Genomic DNA, 17,609 nt, shown 5'->3' with positions numbered 1-17,609 from the left:
TAATAAAGAAACTTGACGGTTGTCCCTTTTGTTTTATTGACCTCTGTTTAAAAAAAAAACAAACACAAAAAAAACCCATAAATAAATACAAATGGATATCCTGCTTGTAGCCAAGAGCACTCTTAAAATTCCTACCATGGAATAACACAAACACAAAGTTGCTCTGCTAATCTTCAAACCACCAACATGAGTTGGTTTTCCAGCACAGTGCAATCAGACCGATGTTCACGATATTCATTACGGTAAAGGCAGGTCCAAGCTTACAGCAGTTATTCCCTCGTTACAGACATTAAGAAATGTGCATGGTGTAAAAACATGAGAGGACCCATGAAATGAAAATACTGAACATTTTCACCTGGATACACTCCTTATCTGTGGGTACAGCTTCCACTGTAAATAATGACAGCCAATTGTATCATGAGGTCAGATAGTTTAGGCAAACATTTTGGCATAGATTTTCTTCTCTCTCTCTTTCTCCTCCTGGATTTTAAGATGGACTTTCTTCAATTCATTGGTGATTGCTGTGAAAAAGAAGAGATTTGAAATTTTATAGATCGGTTCTAGTTTCTATTAACATTTCCCCTCAAATATCCAGTTTTCATAGCAAGTTTTAGTTCCCATACATCCACTTTTTGCCTGTTTTTTTTCCTGGCTAGTGAGTTTTGCTTAAAAAGACAGCCTGCTCCTAAAGGCACAGAGAGAGCATGAAGCACACTGATAGCTCTTATCTTCTAGCCTGCAGCCAATGAACTGAAGCTTAACATATCAAAAGGGCTGTGAAACACTGTCAAAAAGCTGGAAATAGCTGCAGTTTTGCAGTGAGCCTGATGCACCCAGCACACTTAAACTTACATAGTGAGGATGTGGTTCCTTGAACACTCCCTCCTCCCTCTTACAGCATCCTATTTTCCTACTAGCTATGCAAAATCCAACCATTAAAGAAACTGATTCATTGGTGTGTTGTAGTTGACCTTTGAGGGGACCATACTTTTTCATTTTCTGCAAATGTCCAATTAGGAGGAACAGAAATCTTTTGGGGAAAAACTACTGTCTTTCCCCAGCAGGACTACGACCTCTTTGCTAAGTTTGAATAACACGAATATATATTGAAAAATAAAACATAAACTTGGTGTCCCAAAAGGTCGATTCTGTTCATCTGGACGTAGCGTTTTCAGCGGGAGAAACGTTTCTTCTTCAGACTCAGCTGACTTGCAGGTTTCTCCAGTCTTATAAACAGTACATTGCACAAGGACTGAAACCAGCACCACTGAATGAACAATAGGCTGTGAGGTCAGTTCCTTGATCACTAATATGCAAATTCCCATGACCACTGATCATAAACTTGGTGTATTTTTGCTATGAGGACAAATCAAACCAAGACTTTAGTTAAAACAAAACCACTGCAGACCTTACCTTTATCCTCTGGAGCAGTTTCCTGAGCTTTCTTCAGATCAGACTATCAAGTTAGAAGCACAATAAAATAATTAGTTAAAATCAGTTCTGCTAATTGATTTAAAATATTTTTAATGTTAATGCCAAATTGCCAAATGCTAAACTTCATGTTTAATTTTCACTGTAATTGTTTACAGGAGAATCTACTAGATAACTGACATATAAAAGGCAGTGTGTACATGTTGTGCTGCTGGGCTGTACAGTCTCTAACACAAGAGGTTGTTCTGTAGACATTACCATGGCTTTGTTATATTCCTTTAACCCCTGCCAGGCCTGAGCCCTGCGGAAAAGTGCCTTAGTGTTTCCTTCACTCAGCTCTAGAGCCTGTAAGGCAAGAAAAATGATTCTTGGGATGATTTGATAAAAATTTTAAGGTCACATTTCACAGAATCTAAAAGATTTCCACATTTTTTTTTTTTTTAAGTAGACAGAAATAAAACATCAAAGAGACTAAATAGACACTTATTTTTCTAAAATGCATGTAATCTACAAGGAATATATAATCGGTTTGACAAATTCTTTTATTTCCTTTGTAACTCCAGACTGATGACAAGTGCCCAAAGGTTGTTAAAGGTGCTGGTAGACAGATTTTAGTCTCTGTAGACAGAATCAGGCTAAGCACTCGTGGGTGCCACCTTCAGCAACAGAAACTGGGTACTGATTGATATCTTCAAACCTAATCATATAAACCGTTTTCCAGAGGTAAGAGGACATAAGCTTAGCATGTGAAGCCTGAAAGGTTCACCAGCAGTAAACCTAACAGCCACACAGGAGCACTCGGCTGAATCTGTGATATGTGCTACAGTCTGCTTTGTTCCAGCTCATGTCACCTCATTGCAGCTGTCCAGAGCTTCCTGCCACAGCTGCATCTTCAGTTTGCAGGCTGCTGTGTTGAGATAGCAGCTGAGGGCTGTGGGCTCCAGCTTCTTCTGTGCCTCCTCTTCCACTTGTTCTCCACACACCTTCAAGTACCTATGAACATAAAAAGATCATTTGTTAGCTTTTGGAATTATTCTTTGCTACTGTTTCCTTTGTTTGAAAATCAGGCTCATACACCACAACAATCCTCACAGAGCACTTTGACAGGTGAAAATCATCTCTGGGTTACTGGGAGTAATATTTAATTCCTGTGGAATATCTTTTCAAATTGACTTCTCCTTAAGTCAAGGTGATTATGACTGCAAGTAAACCAAAACCACCTTACCTGAGAGCTTTACTATATTTTTTGACCGCGCCTTTCCAGTTTTGAGACTTAAAAAGGTTGTTTCCAATATTCTTCACATCTTCAGCAACAGACAGAACTTTCTCCATCTGAAAAGAAGCACAGGCCAAAGTGAAACTGGAACCTTTGACCTTATTTTTGCAGTTTTTGCCATCATTCCTCTTGCTTATAATAACACTGTGTTCCGAGCACACACCGACACTGGGAACAAGGAGACATTGCTAACATTACAAACACAAAGTCTAACCTCCAGAACTTCTCAACTACTTTATTTCAAAGTAAAATTGAAAACATGCACAACAATGACCTCAGTAATAATCTGACTCATTATTACTGGGAACACTTTTCCCCCTGCTTTCATTATTTACCAGACTAAACATGACCTGGATTTGTGATATTGCATTTTTTTTAATCCACATTCTCATTTGGCTTTGGATGAGCCAGCAAACAAGCATATTAAAAAAAATGCCACAGTGCTCCTTGCAGAGCAGTTATCTGCCAACCCGAGTCCTTGAAGATCAAAGACAGCGCTGATACTTACATCTTGAAAGTCGATGTCGGAGTCCTCGGGGAAGTCTGGGTGGGCATCTCCTGTTCCATCACTTGGTGCAGCGCCCCAGCTGTCCCCATCCTTATGCTCACCACAGTCGGCTATGATACATGGCTGCAAATGCAGATGTTAACAGAAACTTCAAGATAGCTTAACAGACCAATTGTGTTTTGTCCTTAACATGAAAGAAAAATAATGGGCAGATTGGTATCATTAACTTCTAAGAGCAGGTGTTATCTTGGTTAAATAGTAAATGTCAGTAAAGACTCATTTACCTTCACCGGGGCATCATCTGTAGTATCAATGCACTCCAGCATTTTTACTACTCCGATCCCTTTCAACACTTGTCCAAAGACCACATGCTTTCCGTCTAAGTGAGGCGTGGGGACAGTTGTGATGAAGAACTGCGAGCCATTGGTGTTTGGCCCTGCGTTGGCCATGCTCAGAAGACCCACTTTGCTATGCTACATGGAGAAAAAAAATAGGTTGGAAAAAGCAGCTGGAACATCAAACATGAGCCATAAACATAGCCATCGTTTCTGAGTAACTTTGAATTTCTTTGCTTTGCTTCAGTAGATAAAGAAGGCAAAAGAAAGACAAGTAGCACTAAGGGCACAAATATCCAAGCCAAGCATTTCATTTTTAAAATGATAAAACTTCACAAAACAACGTGGCGCATGAAGAAATTCAGCTAACTCTTTAAAATCGCCTGATGTAGAATCATAAGCCATTCTCACACATGAGCATCCGACAATTTCAAGAGAATCAGGTTCGGATTATTTCCACTGTTCTCCTTTCTCACGTGTGGCACGAGGAGGGGTTAAAGCAGGCCGGAAATGATCTGGAACGGCATTTCGGCACCTTCACTTCACAAGTAATTAAACCTGCATTACTGTTGGCATTACTGCTGAATGAGGTCATTTTTCGTGTGCTGTAGCCTGGCGTCGCTTCACTTGCTCAAACATAACGACATCCCACATAGCCCTTACATCCCCTATGATGCATGCATGAAGTAGATGTAAATAAAAATAAATAAATAAAGCTGCAGTCACTATTTAACATCTAATTAGCTACAAGAGACAAGAAATATAAAGTAACATTTAGATGTTTTTAGGTGGGAGGTCATTACAAGTATACAAAGTGTTTCTGTGCATCTCATCTGTGATTTCCCAGGAAAAGAAAAAATGTTTATGTGGAACACTCAGAGATGTGTAAAGATGTAAAACGAGAGAGCAGGAGGGGAAGATAAGATTATTTTTAAAGGTAAGGAACAAGTTGGAAATTTGATCTCTTACATGTGACCTCCTAGAGCTTTTAAATCAGATATGGGATCTAGACATCATGTGTTGCTCAACCATGTTTTTTTAAAGTCTTGCAAAATAAGCTAACTTTGTGTTATTCAAATTGCATGAAAATACTGCACCGGGCAGTTTGCCACAATGTGGTGCAGGATAAACTGGTTAGTTCGCAACATTGTGGTGAAGTTTACAGTAATACATGTTATGTCACAATGGTACGGGTTAAGTTACACTAAAGGTAGCGGATATTAATTTAAATTTAAGCTACAGATGCTGATTAAATCCAGTCAATGAATTTTACCTTTTCTACCACCTTTATACTATCGTAGCTTGTGCAACATTTGCTTATGTCTGGCTGAATTCAGGTGGCTAAAAGCCAGGAAATAGTGCGCAGGAGGCAACACACGTCTATTTGTCCTTTGCTGCAATCCAACATTACACATACTCTGTAACTGAGAGCTAGCAGGTTAAAGACTGGATAATGTTCTCTCATGCACTTCTGTTGGGCAAGTCCTAGAAAAGTTTGGAGCTGCAGTGCATGTGTGAAAATGGCTACAAATTTGCAGTCCTGGTGAAAGGTCATGTACCTTGTAGTGGAAGTTTTCATCCTCAAACTTCTCCCCATAGATGCTTTCACCCCCTGTTCCATTATGGTTTGAGAAGTCGCCTCCTTGGATCATAAACTTCTTGATGACTGCCAAGAACAAATTTACAGCCACATTACTTTTCCTATATTAAACAAACTTAATATCAACACTGTTCCAAGCTTCTTATTATGAAAATTGAACTCTCAAGGACTCAACAATCCCACGAGAATCCAGGTACTTACTCTGCATATTAAATGCTTTGTCGCACAACTATTAAGAGAGATCATTTGTGTGAACAAACAACTATTCATTTTATAATATACACTACCTCATACTTTGTGTAAATTTGTAAACTGTAGGCATTAATATTATATATTTATTATCTCTTACTTGCCTATATTAAATTTAGCCATGCAAGCAGTATTATTTAAACTCACAGTTTAAAAAAAAATAGTATTCATAGACCTAGTTTCCAAGCCACTGATTATGCCAAAACTTGGGATTTTCTCCTAGGAAATGTACTGAATATCCAATAAACGATATATTCGCCAAATGCTTCGTTACCCTGGATGTCCTTTCAACTACTCAGCTATTCATCTTCAAACTCTCCTTCCAAAGTTAAGAAGGCTATTTACTTCTATGAAACGGGCATCCTTTGAAGTGCAGTGGTTTCCCAGTCGATTTGCCAGTGCCCTTTTCTCCAGTGCACAGAGCCCGGAAGTTTTCAGCAGTCTTTGGGGTTATGTCAGCAAACAGCTCGAGAACAATTCGGCCAGCTGAGGACAGAAAGCAGCTCGGTTTAATCAGTTACAACACCAATGATATTAATCTGGACTATGTTATCAAGCGTCAGTTTCTATATTGAAAAATCATCATTGTTTAGGTAAATTGAAATAATAACATTTTAAGTGACCCAAACTTATAATTATAATACAATAGACTGTGTACTCGTACCTCTTTTAACCTTTCATGTTTCACTTACAAGATTATGGTAACACTCGACAAAAGCACACGTGGTGCATACACTCACAAAACTGGCTCATAAAACGTTTTAATTTGCCTTAATGCTCTTAAATGGACAAACACGTGTAATTTACAGCTTGGTTTATTTCTAGTTGATAGCGTCTTTGGCATGTGGTATATAAATCAGTTTCTAGAAGTCACTAGAACGTGCCAGGATGGTGCTAAGCTAACAAAGCTAAGACTTAAAGTGGCGCAAATAGATGTTAAACAACAGTCGATTTCAGATGTCCTGACCTCTCTCCCCATCAATGTCTACGTCCAAGAAGACACGGGGGTTTGCTGGGTTTGAAGGCTTGTCGGATGGTATTGGGTAAGACATGTTTTAATAAAAATCAACACTTCGTCTAGCGATGCTAGCTAAATCCGACCGGTGCACTGGAGCAGGTTGAACGGGATGAATGGGAAAGACTTACGACTTCCGATTACTAAATTCAAAATAAAAGCCGGCTGATTACGGTCCATGTTAACAGTATACTCTCATTTAATTTCTAGTGACTCTCACGCGGTTTTAAAAACAAACAATGTTTATCTAATTATGACTGGCAGAACAAAAATAACAGATACAAAATAATAGATACAAAGGTAGAAGTAGAACAGAAGATCAGTGAGTATGTGACTGTACGGGTATACCGGTTGCGATTTCCAAAGTAAAACACCAAAAAGACGAGATCACCGGTCTCCACTGTTGTGTGTTGTGCTGCACATGGATTCAGCACTCAGAGATAAAAGTATACATGAGTAGTTATACCACTGACACCAACCAATCTTAACTATAACTATGTATATGACCAACAACAAATGCATAAATAAAGCACCACAAAGACCAGGCATAAGCATAATCTTTGGTTTATTAAGAATAAAAGTGGCTAACACCTGAAAAAGTCAGGGAGATGAGACTCAGAGGGAGGATGCTGTCTCACTGCAGTGACTCTTTGAGCTGCATCCTCCTGTGGTTCCAGTACTGAGACGAAAAAGAATCAGAAGAGAGAAGACAGGAAGTTAGATATGACTGTGCAACCATTTTTAGGTATCTAATTTAAGTTATGGAAATTAAGTATTAGTATTACCAATACATCATTTATGTTAAAGAAAGTGTGACAAGTTTCATTGTTATTATGAATTTCTGTAAAGAGGACTAGCACTCATACATTATTAAAGTGATAACATATAATGTCATGTACTTAGTATAATTTCTCATTTAACCTTACATTTAGTCATAGTCAGACGTTTAATGATTTCTTTGCACTGTTCCTTTTCCTGGAATGATTGTACAGCATACATCTCTGATCATTTAAAAAAAAAAAAAGGAAATGGGTATTAACGTTTGAATTTACTCTGAATTTTCCACACAAGGTCTAGATTACACCTACAGTCTCAAATATACACTAATATTTGATTAAAAGTCCTTTAGCAAGTTTCATCTCAACCGCTTGCTTTCAGTAGCCAACAGCAAGCTTCTGGCAAAACTCTGGCTGGATATTTGACCCTTTTTTGGCAGAACTGGTAGAGTTTATTTAAATGGTTAGTATCCTGGCACCAATCCTGCTTTTAAATCAAAAAAATTTCAATAAGGTTGAGGCCATTCGAGAAGTTTAATATGAAGCTACTGTCATGGTGGAGGTCTCTGAAGCATACATGATATGGACAGTGGTACAGGTTTCTGGACTTCATTAATTCAACGGAAGCACTGGGGAAAGGATGGCCAGAGGGGGAATTGAGCAGGATGCTGGTTTCATGGATTCAGCTAGGGAGAGAGAGGAGAGAGAAGTTAGTTCGGTCCTTCAAGGGAGATGCAGGGAGTTTAACGGATGGTGTCATAGTGATTCTCCTACTTGTTGCTGGGAGGTTGTCCAAGTGGGGGTACCCAGAGACAGAGCATAGTGAGTGGACTAATTCCAAGGGACAGGTAGTGTACTGGCTCTTGAGCCCGACAAGGATAATGCTTGGTAGAAGCAGACTATCTGGCAGATTCTGGAAGCACCGACTGGTCCTTTAGTACTGGGAATTAATTCAGATCTGATGAGGAACCGGTATATCTGGCAGCATAATGATGATTGAGCTCTGCCCCAGAGGGAGGAGAAGGAGCTCAACCGACCCTGGCCCTCGACACAGAAGAGGAACAGACTTCAAGGACATCATAACCAGAAAACTATAACAGTAGCTTTTTCCATTCTGAAACCAGTTCAGATGTCTGTTTGGGATCATTGTCCTGTTGGACAATTGGACAATATCCAATATCCAAGTTTCAATGGTCTAGCTATTGGTTTGGGGTGAATGTGAAAAATTTGGAGCTAGTTTTCTTTTTTCATTATTTCATTCACTTTGCACAATATACCAGAACCACCGGCAACAAAACATCTCCAGAGCATGATGCCACCATCACAATATGCTTTTACAATTTGAATCTGCATCCCATCTTGTGTAAATCTGCAAATCTTCTTATATCTTGAGTCTTCTTTGGAGTTTTCCATTGTTCTGAATTTTGACTGATCCGATGAGTGCTCTCAAACTAATCCTTTTGATGCTGGATGCTTGTAGTCAATCATGATCACTAACAAGAAGTTAATAGACCTTGGCCCTGTCAAGCTAAAAGACATTGTAGAACCTGCAGCATCACTTATTAACAATTTAAGTGACTGCATGTATATATTTGAACCTGTATGTATAATTCTTTAAACTTTGTGGATAAAAACAAAAACCTAAAATAAATTGAAACGTGTGCATCCATTTCTGATTTTTAACATTATTAAAGATGTATGGTGTACAATCATTGCCTGTGGTCAGAGTATATACATTTAAACTTACCTTGTGTTTCCAGTCTCATTTGGGCCCTTCACCTTCACTCTCGTCCCTCCTCTGCTATCAGCTGAGCTACAAGATAACAGATGTTAATGGTCAACAGGACCATTGAGCCTAAAAACACTATTTATACTATGGACTTCTCAGATATGCTCTCCGACTCTTAATTTATAGCCATATATCACAAAAATAGCTATTTGCCTGATTGTAGTGCAATTATCATTTTATCATATTAGGTCACACTCATTGGATATATTTGTTTAAAGAGATCAGACAACCACCGGCCATAATATTATATTAGGCTAATATTTCATTCGATCAGCTGAACAAAATGTCACACTTTGACACACTTTGTCACACGCTTTTTTTTTTTTTCATTTCATAATCGTGAATGAAAAAAGAAAAGATCATGCTAAAATAATTTACAATTAATTATTTGTTTCTGTTTGCTAGTCTAATCTTCCATCAATTAACAGTCCAAAATCTACTAATTCATTAATGCATAATCCACAGATTAACTTTTAATACACAGTGCAGTTTGATTTATCTGTGCTCATGCATACATTCTCATTTCTTTGTTTTAAAAATACATTTTAAACATATGTGCTGCTGTATGGATATGAGATGGCTACCGTATGTTGCCATATTTAATTTACTTACCAATTCTGCAATTGAATTAAAAAAAAAAAGATTCAAAAAATGATACATGATGCTTTATCATTCTGCTGGCAAAATATTCTTTTTTCTTCCACGCAATAGTTTTGACATGTCACGATAGAAAGGGGTAATTTAATCCTGCCTGTTACACTCATATAAATACAGCATGTTTCTCATAAGTTCTTTATTGGATGATTCTAATGTTTAATTGCGTGGGTAGAATCTGCTTCCAGTCAATTCTAGAGTGTGATTCGGGTCTTATGTATAAATGATACATTTTAGCTTCATAAGAAATTATTTATTTTATGTATCATAACCCTGAAATGTAATAACCACTTAATTAGACCTATGGGGAAAAACTGATTAGACTGTTTTTAACTGGTGATCACATCAAAGATCTCTTCAAAGATCCTCTGAACCAAAAAAGACCTTTTGGAGCCCCTGCATGTTGAAGATTTTGACTCTGCCTTCCACTCTTACTATATGTGGAGTGTTTTGTTTGTTGGAGTGTGCATACATTGTTCTGATTTAAGTAAACTCAACCGCAACATGGCTTTATGTGGGTGTGAGACTTAGAGCATCCTACTGCAACGATGGTATTGCCTGAAAATTGCAGCTGACCCCAAGAAATTGATGTCTGTGTGGCTCGTTATAGAAAAATTGGTGTTTTCTCTTGCAGTAAACAATCTGTACCGTTATCTACACCAGATATAAGGATGTGATCGTTTTTGCTATAGAGACAGATTACCAGGTGCTGCTCAAATAAGAATCAAAAGTCTATATCTGTGACACTCTAAGAAGGGAGAGGGACCTCTGATAAACAATACTAAACCTGTGATTACTGTTATTTCTGGATGGAACCCTCCGTTATACATGTTTTTATGCCTGAAGCAGATTGTCAGAACTTTTGCAGAGAAACTTATTTAAAGCTCACTTTCCCAGATTACACTGTGAAGGATGTTCATAAATTCATTGTGCATTACAGTGAGTAAAGGCGTACATTGCTATAATAAAAGAACTGTTTTTCCCGCAAGATTCTTTTAAGCTCAAGCTTGTGAAAAGTGAAACCTTATCAAAAGCTTTTTAATCAAAGTTTAACAGTCAGGTCCTTCATTGTAAGAGTGGGATGCCATTTCCTTTTACTCAGATTGTCTCTGTTTCATGTATAATATTATTTCTGAAAATAACATTTTCTGTCATTTTAACAGAAAATCACATGTAGGCCATTGATTTTCCCTAATAAAACCACTTTTACATCACACACAACTTCAAAAAGAACATATTATTTGAATAAAAACATGTGCAGGCTTGAGGTTTGAGGCAGGAGACTAATAGTTAAAGTGGTTGACTTTAACTCCTATTAAATCCCTGGGGAGTCGTTTTAGTCACTGCACAGGATGTTCATATGAAAATATTTTCCATTAAATGGTGAAATTTTAAAAAGTAGGATGGTTAAAAATAATAATTTTCTAAAGAAAGAATAAAAATAGTTCATATTTTGAACTTCTAGCAGTATAAAGGTGAAATTATAAAATGAGAAAATTACTTTGAAGCAATATTTACATGTAATGGTTGGGAGCTGTTGGAGCCTCATGGAAGGTCACTAGCACAAATTTCTGCATTATATGAGTTAGTTCACATTTATAGATGTGCCAGTTCTCAGACTGTCAGCCTTAGGAAAAATAAAAGCATGCCCTTCTTTTCAGAATTTAACTGGTGCATGCCTGAACCAACATGTTGTTGTAATTAAAACACTATTTCTGTATTATATACAGTCTGTGGCTTGGATTATGTTTGCACATTTCCAGTGTGCAGTGCTATAGCAAAGCCTGACTCTGAAATGATAATTTCTCCTCAAACAACCACCTACAAATATTTCATGCATGTCACTTATTTTACTGAAAGGATTCTTCAAGGAAGGGATTAGTAGCTGCATGCACAGCCGAAAGAAGCTTTCTGAGCTGCATCAGTGGTCATAAATGTGATCAGCTGTGTCTTGCACTCTGCATTTTGACATATTGTTTGCTGGCTTTGCAAATCATTTCGTATATCAAATTGTCCTTTAAACGAGATCTTTAACTTACTTCGCCCCCTCTCATCTCCTAGAGCTTGTGTCTTTTTGAAGCTTCTGAAAACATGCCACCTTATCTCTTGTTTTTGTTTTATTTATTTTTTTTATTAAAACTTTCAAATATAATTTTTAGCACATTTTACTGGTCTGCTGTATTCTTCTACAATTGCTCCTTTAAGGAGTTGTGAGTTCATGTCTGAGGTTCCTAATGTGTCCTCACTCCACTCCCTGGGCAGATGTATAGTCTCCATTTGTTTTTATGTTATAGTTTATGTTTTCTCTTACTGGTTGGCAGATTTCGGAAAACTAGCTATCAGACATTTCTGAGGGATTATAAGCTGTGGAAGGAACAATTTCCATAAATGTGCACATTTCATAGTTGGAATGATCATTTCAAACTCACATATTACTGTTTTTTTTCCTTTTTTTTCCAATGAAGGAGGGAAAATCTGGGTGGCTCCAGTGGCTGATCAGATGGGTGCTGTTCAGCTAGTTTTTACAGTATTACAGTTTCTTTGTAAGTATTTTCCAGATTTGGAATGGCTTTCCATTATATATGAATAATATCTCCTTGCTGAAATCAAAAGTGTCATTTGGCTTAGCCTCTTAATGTGTGTCTGTCTGTTCCCAGCTTGTCATTAAGATATCACAACGACACAGCGGTTTTTGTTTTTCCTTTGTTGTTTCTCATTCTTGACTTAATGTATTCATCTTTGCTTTGTGCTTTCTTGTGTGCCTTCCCATCTGGTTTATAGAGTCCTGTCTATCCTGCATTTGTAGCTTTTATTGGCTTTCTTGTGGGAAAACAACATATTCAGGAACAACGGACTGATTTTCTAAGATGGTGAAAAATATCTGCGTGAATGATGCCTGCAACAAGAATAAAAATCTACAGCCTTGTCAATCATGTCTCATTTACACTGGTCCCAGGAGACTGCGATGTTTCAGACCAGAAAGCAAAACTGTCCTGAACAAATGAAAAATCATGAAACATCCACACGGATGACAAAGTGAAGAAGAAAATCAATACAAAACATCCTTGTAATGGCTAGAAAAGTAGCTGCCAGATTTGTACAATGCTGTGCTGATACAGAAACTGCAATAGATAGGCCTGATTTTTATATACATATATATTGTATTGTTATATATATATATAACAAAACATAATATAAGCTTAGATAAAGGGAATTACATGTGACAGTAGTTGGGGCTTTCCAACTGTACTCTTTAATACAGTTTTTCTCATATTACACTGTTATTCAAATATATTGTCCTGTTTTTTAATATTAACCACTGGCATCATGCCACTAAAACTCTCCTGTAAATACTGAACTGATGGCTATGCCATAGTCTAATTCTCTGCATTTATTACGTCTAGCAAACTGTTTAGATGCTTTAATCAATCATATATTCAAACTGGGCCTTTCACAAGGATGAGATGACCTACTTTGTGGCACTGCACAACATTTTTATTCCTCAGTCTCATTAATAAAGATGATGTCCCACATTTTAATGGCCATTAGTTTACAAAAGCCCACAGTGGGAGACATGTACTTTTTAAGGTCTTGCTTTATCCCATTAAACATATGAAAACAGAAAAAATCACATGGTCCTTTGCAGGTGTTAAAATTAGGTAAATGCAGCCTCAAATCAACAAAATACATGCAATTGTTGGTGTTGGTCAATTAAAGAAGAGCTATGTGATCATTTACCAAAAATTTGAAGCCATCATTTAGCAGTGAGAAAGATTATTTACATGTGGAACTCTCTCCCCCAAGCATTAAGAACTGTGGACTCAGTAGCTGTTTTTAAAAAACAACTCAAAACTTACCTTTTTAAAACTGCTTTTGGTTAATTATTTGTCTGTTTTATTTTCTCTTTTTAAATCTTTTTATGACTTTTAATCTTATGTGCAGCACTTTGTGATTCTGTCTTGAAAGGTGCTATATAAATAAAAATTTATTATTATTATTATTATGTAGCGATCAATTGTCAAGCATGGTAGTGGAGGGGTGATGATTTGGGCTTGTTTTGCAGCAGCAGAACCTGACCACCTTGCCGTCTGGGAGTAAGCCTTGAATTGCCAAAGTATTCTAGTCATTTTGATCCTGAACGGATAAGAGAAAATTCATTTTTTAAATTCCTTTTTAACACATTAAGTTTTTGCTATAGTTACTTTTTTTATTTACCACAAAGTAAAATATGGTGTCCTGTAATGTGACATTCAGTCATTTCAGTCTACCCTTCAGTATTAGTAAAGTGTCCCACACAAACCAACTCCTTGCACCACATTTAGTTTGCTGAGATCTGGTCATCCTACTTTTGATGGTTGTAGCAGATCTACAGGATTCTGTTCACTGTTTTGGCTCTTAAATAGTTGATTATCTACAGTACCAATAAATATAATTTTAAGCCAGTTAATGTAAAGATGTTGAATTTTTGATACTGCACTGTTTCCAACCTCTTGTTTGTTTTTATGACGTCTGTGTGTCTGTTTATGTCTGGCCTATTTCTTTTACAGAGAGCTTGGGGAGCTGCATGCTCCTGATAAAGTGGAAGTGTTACATTATGAATGGGGAGGTAGATAACTTACAATGCAATCACTCAACACAGTGCAAACCTGAGATGTTCTCACATATCCACATAACAAAGCACACATGTGTGATAGCTCTCTGAGCAAAGGGAAAAGGCATGCTGTCTTACTTTGTGCTCTGAAACTTTTGAGTGACTTTGTTCTCCAACGATGCCCGTATGTCTGTTTTCTGTAAAAAAAAAAAAAGAAAAGAAGAAGATTAATGTAATATTTTTTGAAAGTGTATATGATTCAATTTATAAATTGATCACAATGAAGACTGTGTGAAAAATATTCATTAATGGTTAAAAATATGCGACTTAACAAAAATATAGCAATAAATATTTATGATGTCACAAGGCTGATAAATCATCTGTCCGTCAGAGTTTCTCAAAGTTAAGCTCAATGTGACTTTGTGGCACATTAACAGAAGATGCTGCCTCTGCTTATTCATTTGCATAAGCCGCACACGGTAGATTTTAGTTGCACCTTAATTTGCATATTGCTGATCAGCGTCCCACTGTTTAACAGCTGGTTATATTGCCATCCCCAGCCCACCTCCCCCACATAGCTCTGCCTGGGAATGGGTGGGAGGGCATCTGGTGGAGCTCGGCACAGGTAACTGAGGTCACCTGTGGCCTCAGGTGATGTGGCACCCACACCGATGTACCGGGTAAAGTAATTGGATCTTGGCCTATAGTCTCCGATTCCATCTGGACCTGGTGAGTGGATAAAGCAGGTAAAAAACAAAAACAAACAAACTCAAAGCTTTTATTCACAGCTTTAATAAACTTAAGTACCATAAAAATGTCGTCTATATTCAACTTAAGGCGATTTAATAAATATTATTTATTTTATGGAGTATTTTACCAAAAGGCCACGCTTTCTCCATAGTTCCTCTTTTTAATAGAGTTACATAAGAAAGATATGCAATGTCAGTCCATTAAAAATATTCAAGTGCTGTCTGTTACATAATGAAATAAAGTGATGGTTGATGGTTAAAAAGAACTAGGCTATGTGCATATTGCAGTGTAAGGATTTGTTCTGGACAATGATATGGTCCGCAGAATGACACTGTGTAAATTTTCACTGTTACACAAACACAGATAGGCACAAATAGTCAGTTTGGTTCAGGGTATAGTGCCATCATGTGTCCAGTTACAGCTATATTTGCTTGGACATGCACCATTTCCTTGAATATTTAATAATTGATCAACCATGGTGTGCAGTTTAAAGCACAATTACAGGAAACTGGGTTACAGTTATCTGGCAGCAAATACTTTCTTATTAATTCCAACACACTCACACTCATAAAGTATTATAGATATGGCAGTAGAGACATTGCTTCAGCTCTAATTTTAACTTCATAATTTGATCCCCCAGAACTTTAGTGAGTTGAAGAAACTAATAAAAGCATCTTCTCTGCATACATCGGCCTACCTGTAAAAATCATCCTCTGTCCGTACTGTGGCTGTCCTGCAGTTGTTTCACTGTTTTGCATCATTTCTCTTCCTGTTATGTTTGGACTAGTTGCAGACTAGATACACCTAGATAATGGCCACCCATGGGTGATAACATGAGCCCAGCAGTCTGCTCTGTCCTCAGGGCCATGGCTGGTTGTCATGGAATCATTACTTGTATCCTAGTTACAGCCTAAAAGCAGATTATACTTTAAGTGTTGAACTATGCCCATTCACTCCTTTATTTATATGAAGTATTTATGTATTTTTTTATGTCAAGCGCTGTAAAATTAAGTAAAATATATCCTGTCCCTGGTTATAAGTAAATTAATTGTTAATTATTAAGTACATTAAAAAGCAGCTTTCCATTTGGTGCATAATAAAAACAGAACCTTGTTGATGAAGCAATAAAATACAAAATGAAAAGAGAATGGTTATTAAGCACATAGCAACCACACAAACAGCAGAGATAAACAAACTGCAAATAACAGAGTGAAAAACCAGTTACACAATGAAATGAAATGAAATGAATGAATGAATGAATGAATGAATAAATAAATGTATTCATTTATTCAGAAATTCAATGAAACTACCAACTATGAATGCAAAAATAACAGGCTATTAAGAGTGGACTTGAAAAAGTCTTTACAGTTTGATTTAATATGAAAAGAAAAACTGTTTCAGAATCTTTGTAAAGCAAATGAAAAAGTCCACTCCATGTGAGCGGGGAACTGAAAAAGAGCAGATAATAATCTAAGTTACCCCCAAGGCAGAAAAGTTAGTTTTGTAAAGCTTAAATGTTAAGGGCTTACTAATTTAACCACCACAAGCCAGAATCTTGAAAAAGCTTGACCCCATGTACAAGGAGTTACAGTAATCCAATTGTAAAGCATAAAAACCACTTTCCTCAGACTATTAACAGAGGGGAAGGAACTCTTAAGGAAACTTTTCACAATTCATTGATCAAGACAGCTAAACATCCTTGTTGGTGAACAAAGACAGTCTGCTGTAACTGAGAGGTAAAACTATGTTTCATCAGCAAAGGGGAGGAAGAATGGAAAATATAAAAGTGGCCCCAACACACACCCCTGGGGGATAACACATTTAATAGGACCAGGGTAAGATGTCCTTTCTGACACTGGAGTATAACCATAACCTGCAGATCAGCTTTGGCCTGAAATTGACAAAAAAAAATGTTTTGTCTTCTGCATTTTGGTCTAAACAAAACTTGAATTTTTCAGGATGTTGGAGTGAATTACCTAGGTAGAGGCTCAGACTGTCTTCAGGGTCTGTGCTAGGTTTCTTCAATAAGGGTGGCACAGCTGCTTGTTTAAAACAGGAAGGAAACACTTCATTGATCAAATAGCAATGAATTATACGCCGAGGTTCATATTTTCGTATTTTCTCACAGCTGTAATCCCTCATTAAGTCACTTGGTGGAGCCAAAGCATAATTTTTGCCACGTTACGCCCTCCGTTCCCTTTTTTGTTAAATGGACTCGCCCATGATTAGCCGCCTCCTTGTGACAATAATCTCTGTCAAGTGAAATACAACAACAGCCGGACAGGAAATGCCACGGTGCTCCCTTCAAAACAGAACAACATAATTTCTTAACCAAAGCGGACTTGTAGGGAAAATAATAACCTTGAATCAAAAACCCGCACGTTTACAGAAGAAACTAAAATATTTCTCTATAACAGCTTACTATATGGTGGATTATGATATAGGTGGACTCGACTGATTTTCTTTCTTTAAAAACGGTCATAAACAAAGGTAATTTTTGCATTGAAGCCTTGCATAAAAGAGGGGAAAATGACGCAAAACACACCCAAATGCATATTTATTTATGTATATTTTGCCTAAATTTTCCACAGCCTTCATTGTCTTTTTATTAGCATCATTTGGGGGTATTATTTTG

General features: G+C 37.2%; 2 protein-coding genes across 2 annotated transcripts; both read right to left on the bottom strand.

Moving 5' to 3' along the window:
• Positions 1-33: 33 nt before the first annotated feature.
• Positions 34-6,522, bottom strand: ppid (peptidylprolyl isomerase D). Its single transcript, XM_063493966.1, has 10 exons — positions 6,367-6,522; positions 5,745-5,885; positions 5,110-5,216; positions 3,500-3,688; positions 3,216-3,338; positions 2,657-2,763; positions 2,283-2,424; positions 1,690-1,776; positions 1,414-1,456; positions 34-521 (listed from the first exon to the last, which is right to left on the bottom strand). The coding sequence occupies exons 1-10, from the start codon at positions 6,449-6,451 to the stop codon at positions 433-435; spliced, it is 1,113 nt and encodes a 370-aa protein (XP_063350036.1). The 5' UTR covers positions 6,452-6,522; the 3' UTR covers positions 34-432.
• A 507-nt stretch (positions 6,523-7,029) lies between these two features.
• On the bottom strand, positions 7,030-15,735 carry LOC134633646 (protein SPMIP2). Its single transcript, XM_063482570.1, has 5 exons — positions 15,672-15,735; positions 14,721-14,950; positions 14,363-14,421; positions 8,938-9,003; positions 7,030-7,093 (listed from the first exon to the last, which is right to left on the bottom strand). The coding sequence occupies exons 1-5, from the start codon at positions 15,733-15,735 to the stop codon at positions 7,030-7,032; spliced, it is 483 nt and encodes a 160-aa protein (XP_063338640.1).
• Between the last annotated feature and the right edge of the window lie 1,874 nt (positions 15,736-17,609).

The sequence above is a fragment of the Pelmatolapia mariae genome, linkage group LG2, assembly GCF_036321145.2.
Source record: "Pelmatolapia mariae isolate MD_Pm_ZW linkage group LG2, Pm_UMD_F_2, whole genome shotgun sequence".
NCBI lineage: Eukaryota > Metazoa > Chordata > Actinopteri > Cichliformes > Cichlidae > Pelmatolapia > Pelmatolapia mariae.
This window is presented reverse-complemented; position numbering and strand designations above follow the sequence as displayed.

Coding starts and splice junctions, on each gene's coding strand:
- ppid (XM_063493966.1), bottom strand. CDS start 6,451: ATGTCTTACCCAATACCATCCGACAAGCCTTCAAACCCAGCAAACCCC. Junction 5,886..6,366: donor AGACATTGATGGGGAGAGAG/GTCAGGACATCT, acceptor TTCTGTCCTCAG/CTGGCCGAATTGTTCTCGAG. Junction 5,217..5,744: donor AGGATGCCCGTTTCATAGAA/GTAAATAGCCTT, acceptor TGTTCTTGGCAG/TCATCAAGAAGTTTATGATC.
- LOC134633646 (XM_063482570.1), bottom strand. CDS start 15,735: ATGATGCAAAACAGTGAAACAACTGCAGGACAGCCACAGTACGGACAG. Junction 14,951..15,671: donor ACAGAGGATGATTTTTACAG/GTAGGCCGATGT, acceptor TCCACTCACCAG/GTCCAGATGGAATCGGAGAC. Junction 9,004..14,362: donor CAAAAGTTTCAGAGCACAAA/GTAAGACAGCAT, acceptor GTTATCTTGTAG/CTCAGCTGATAGCAGAGGAG.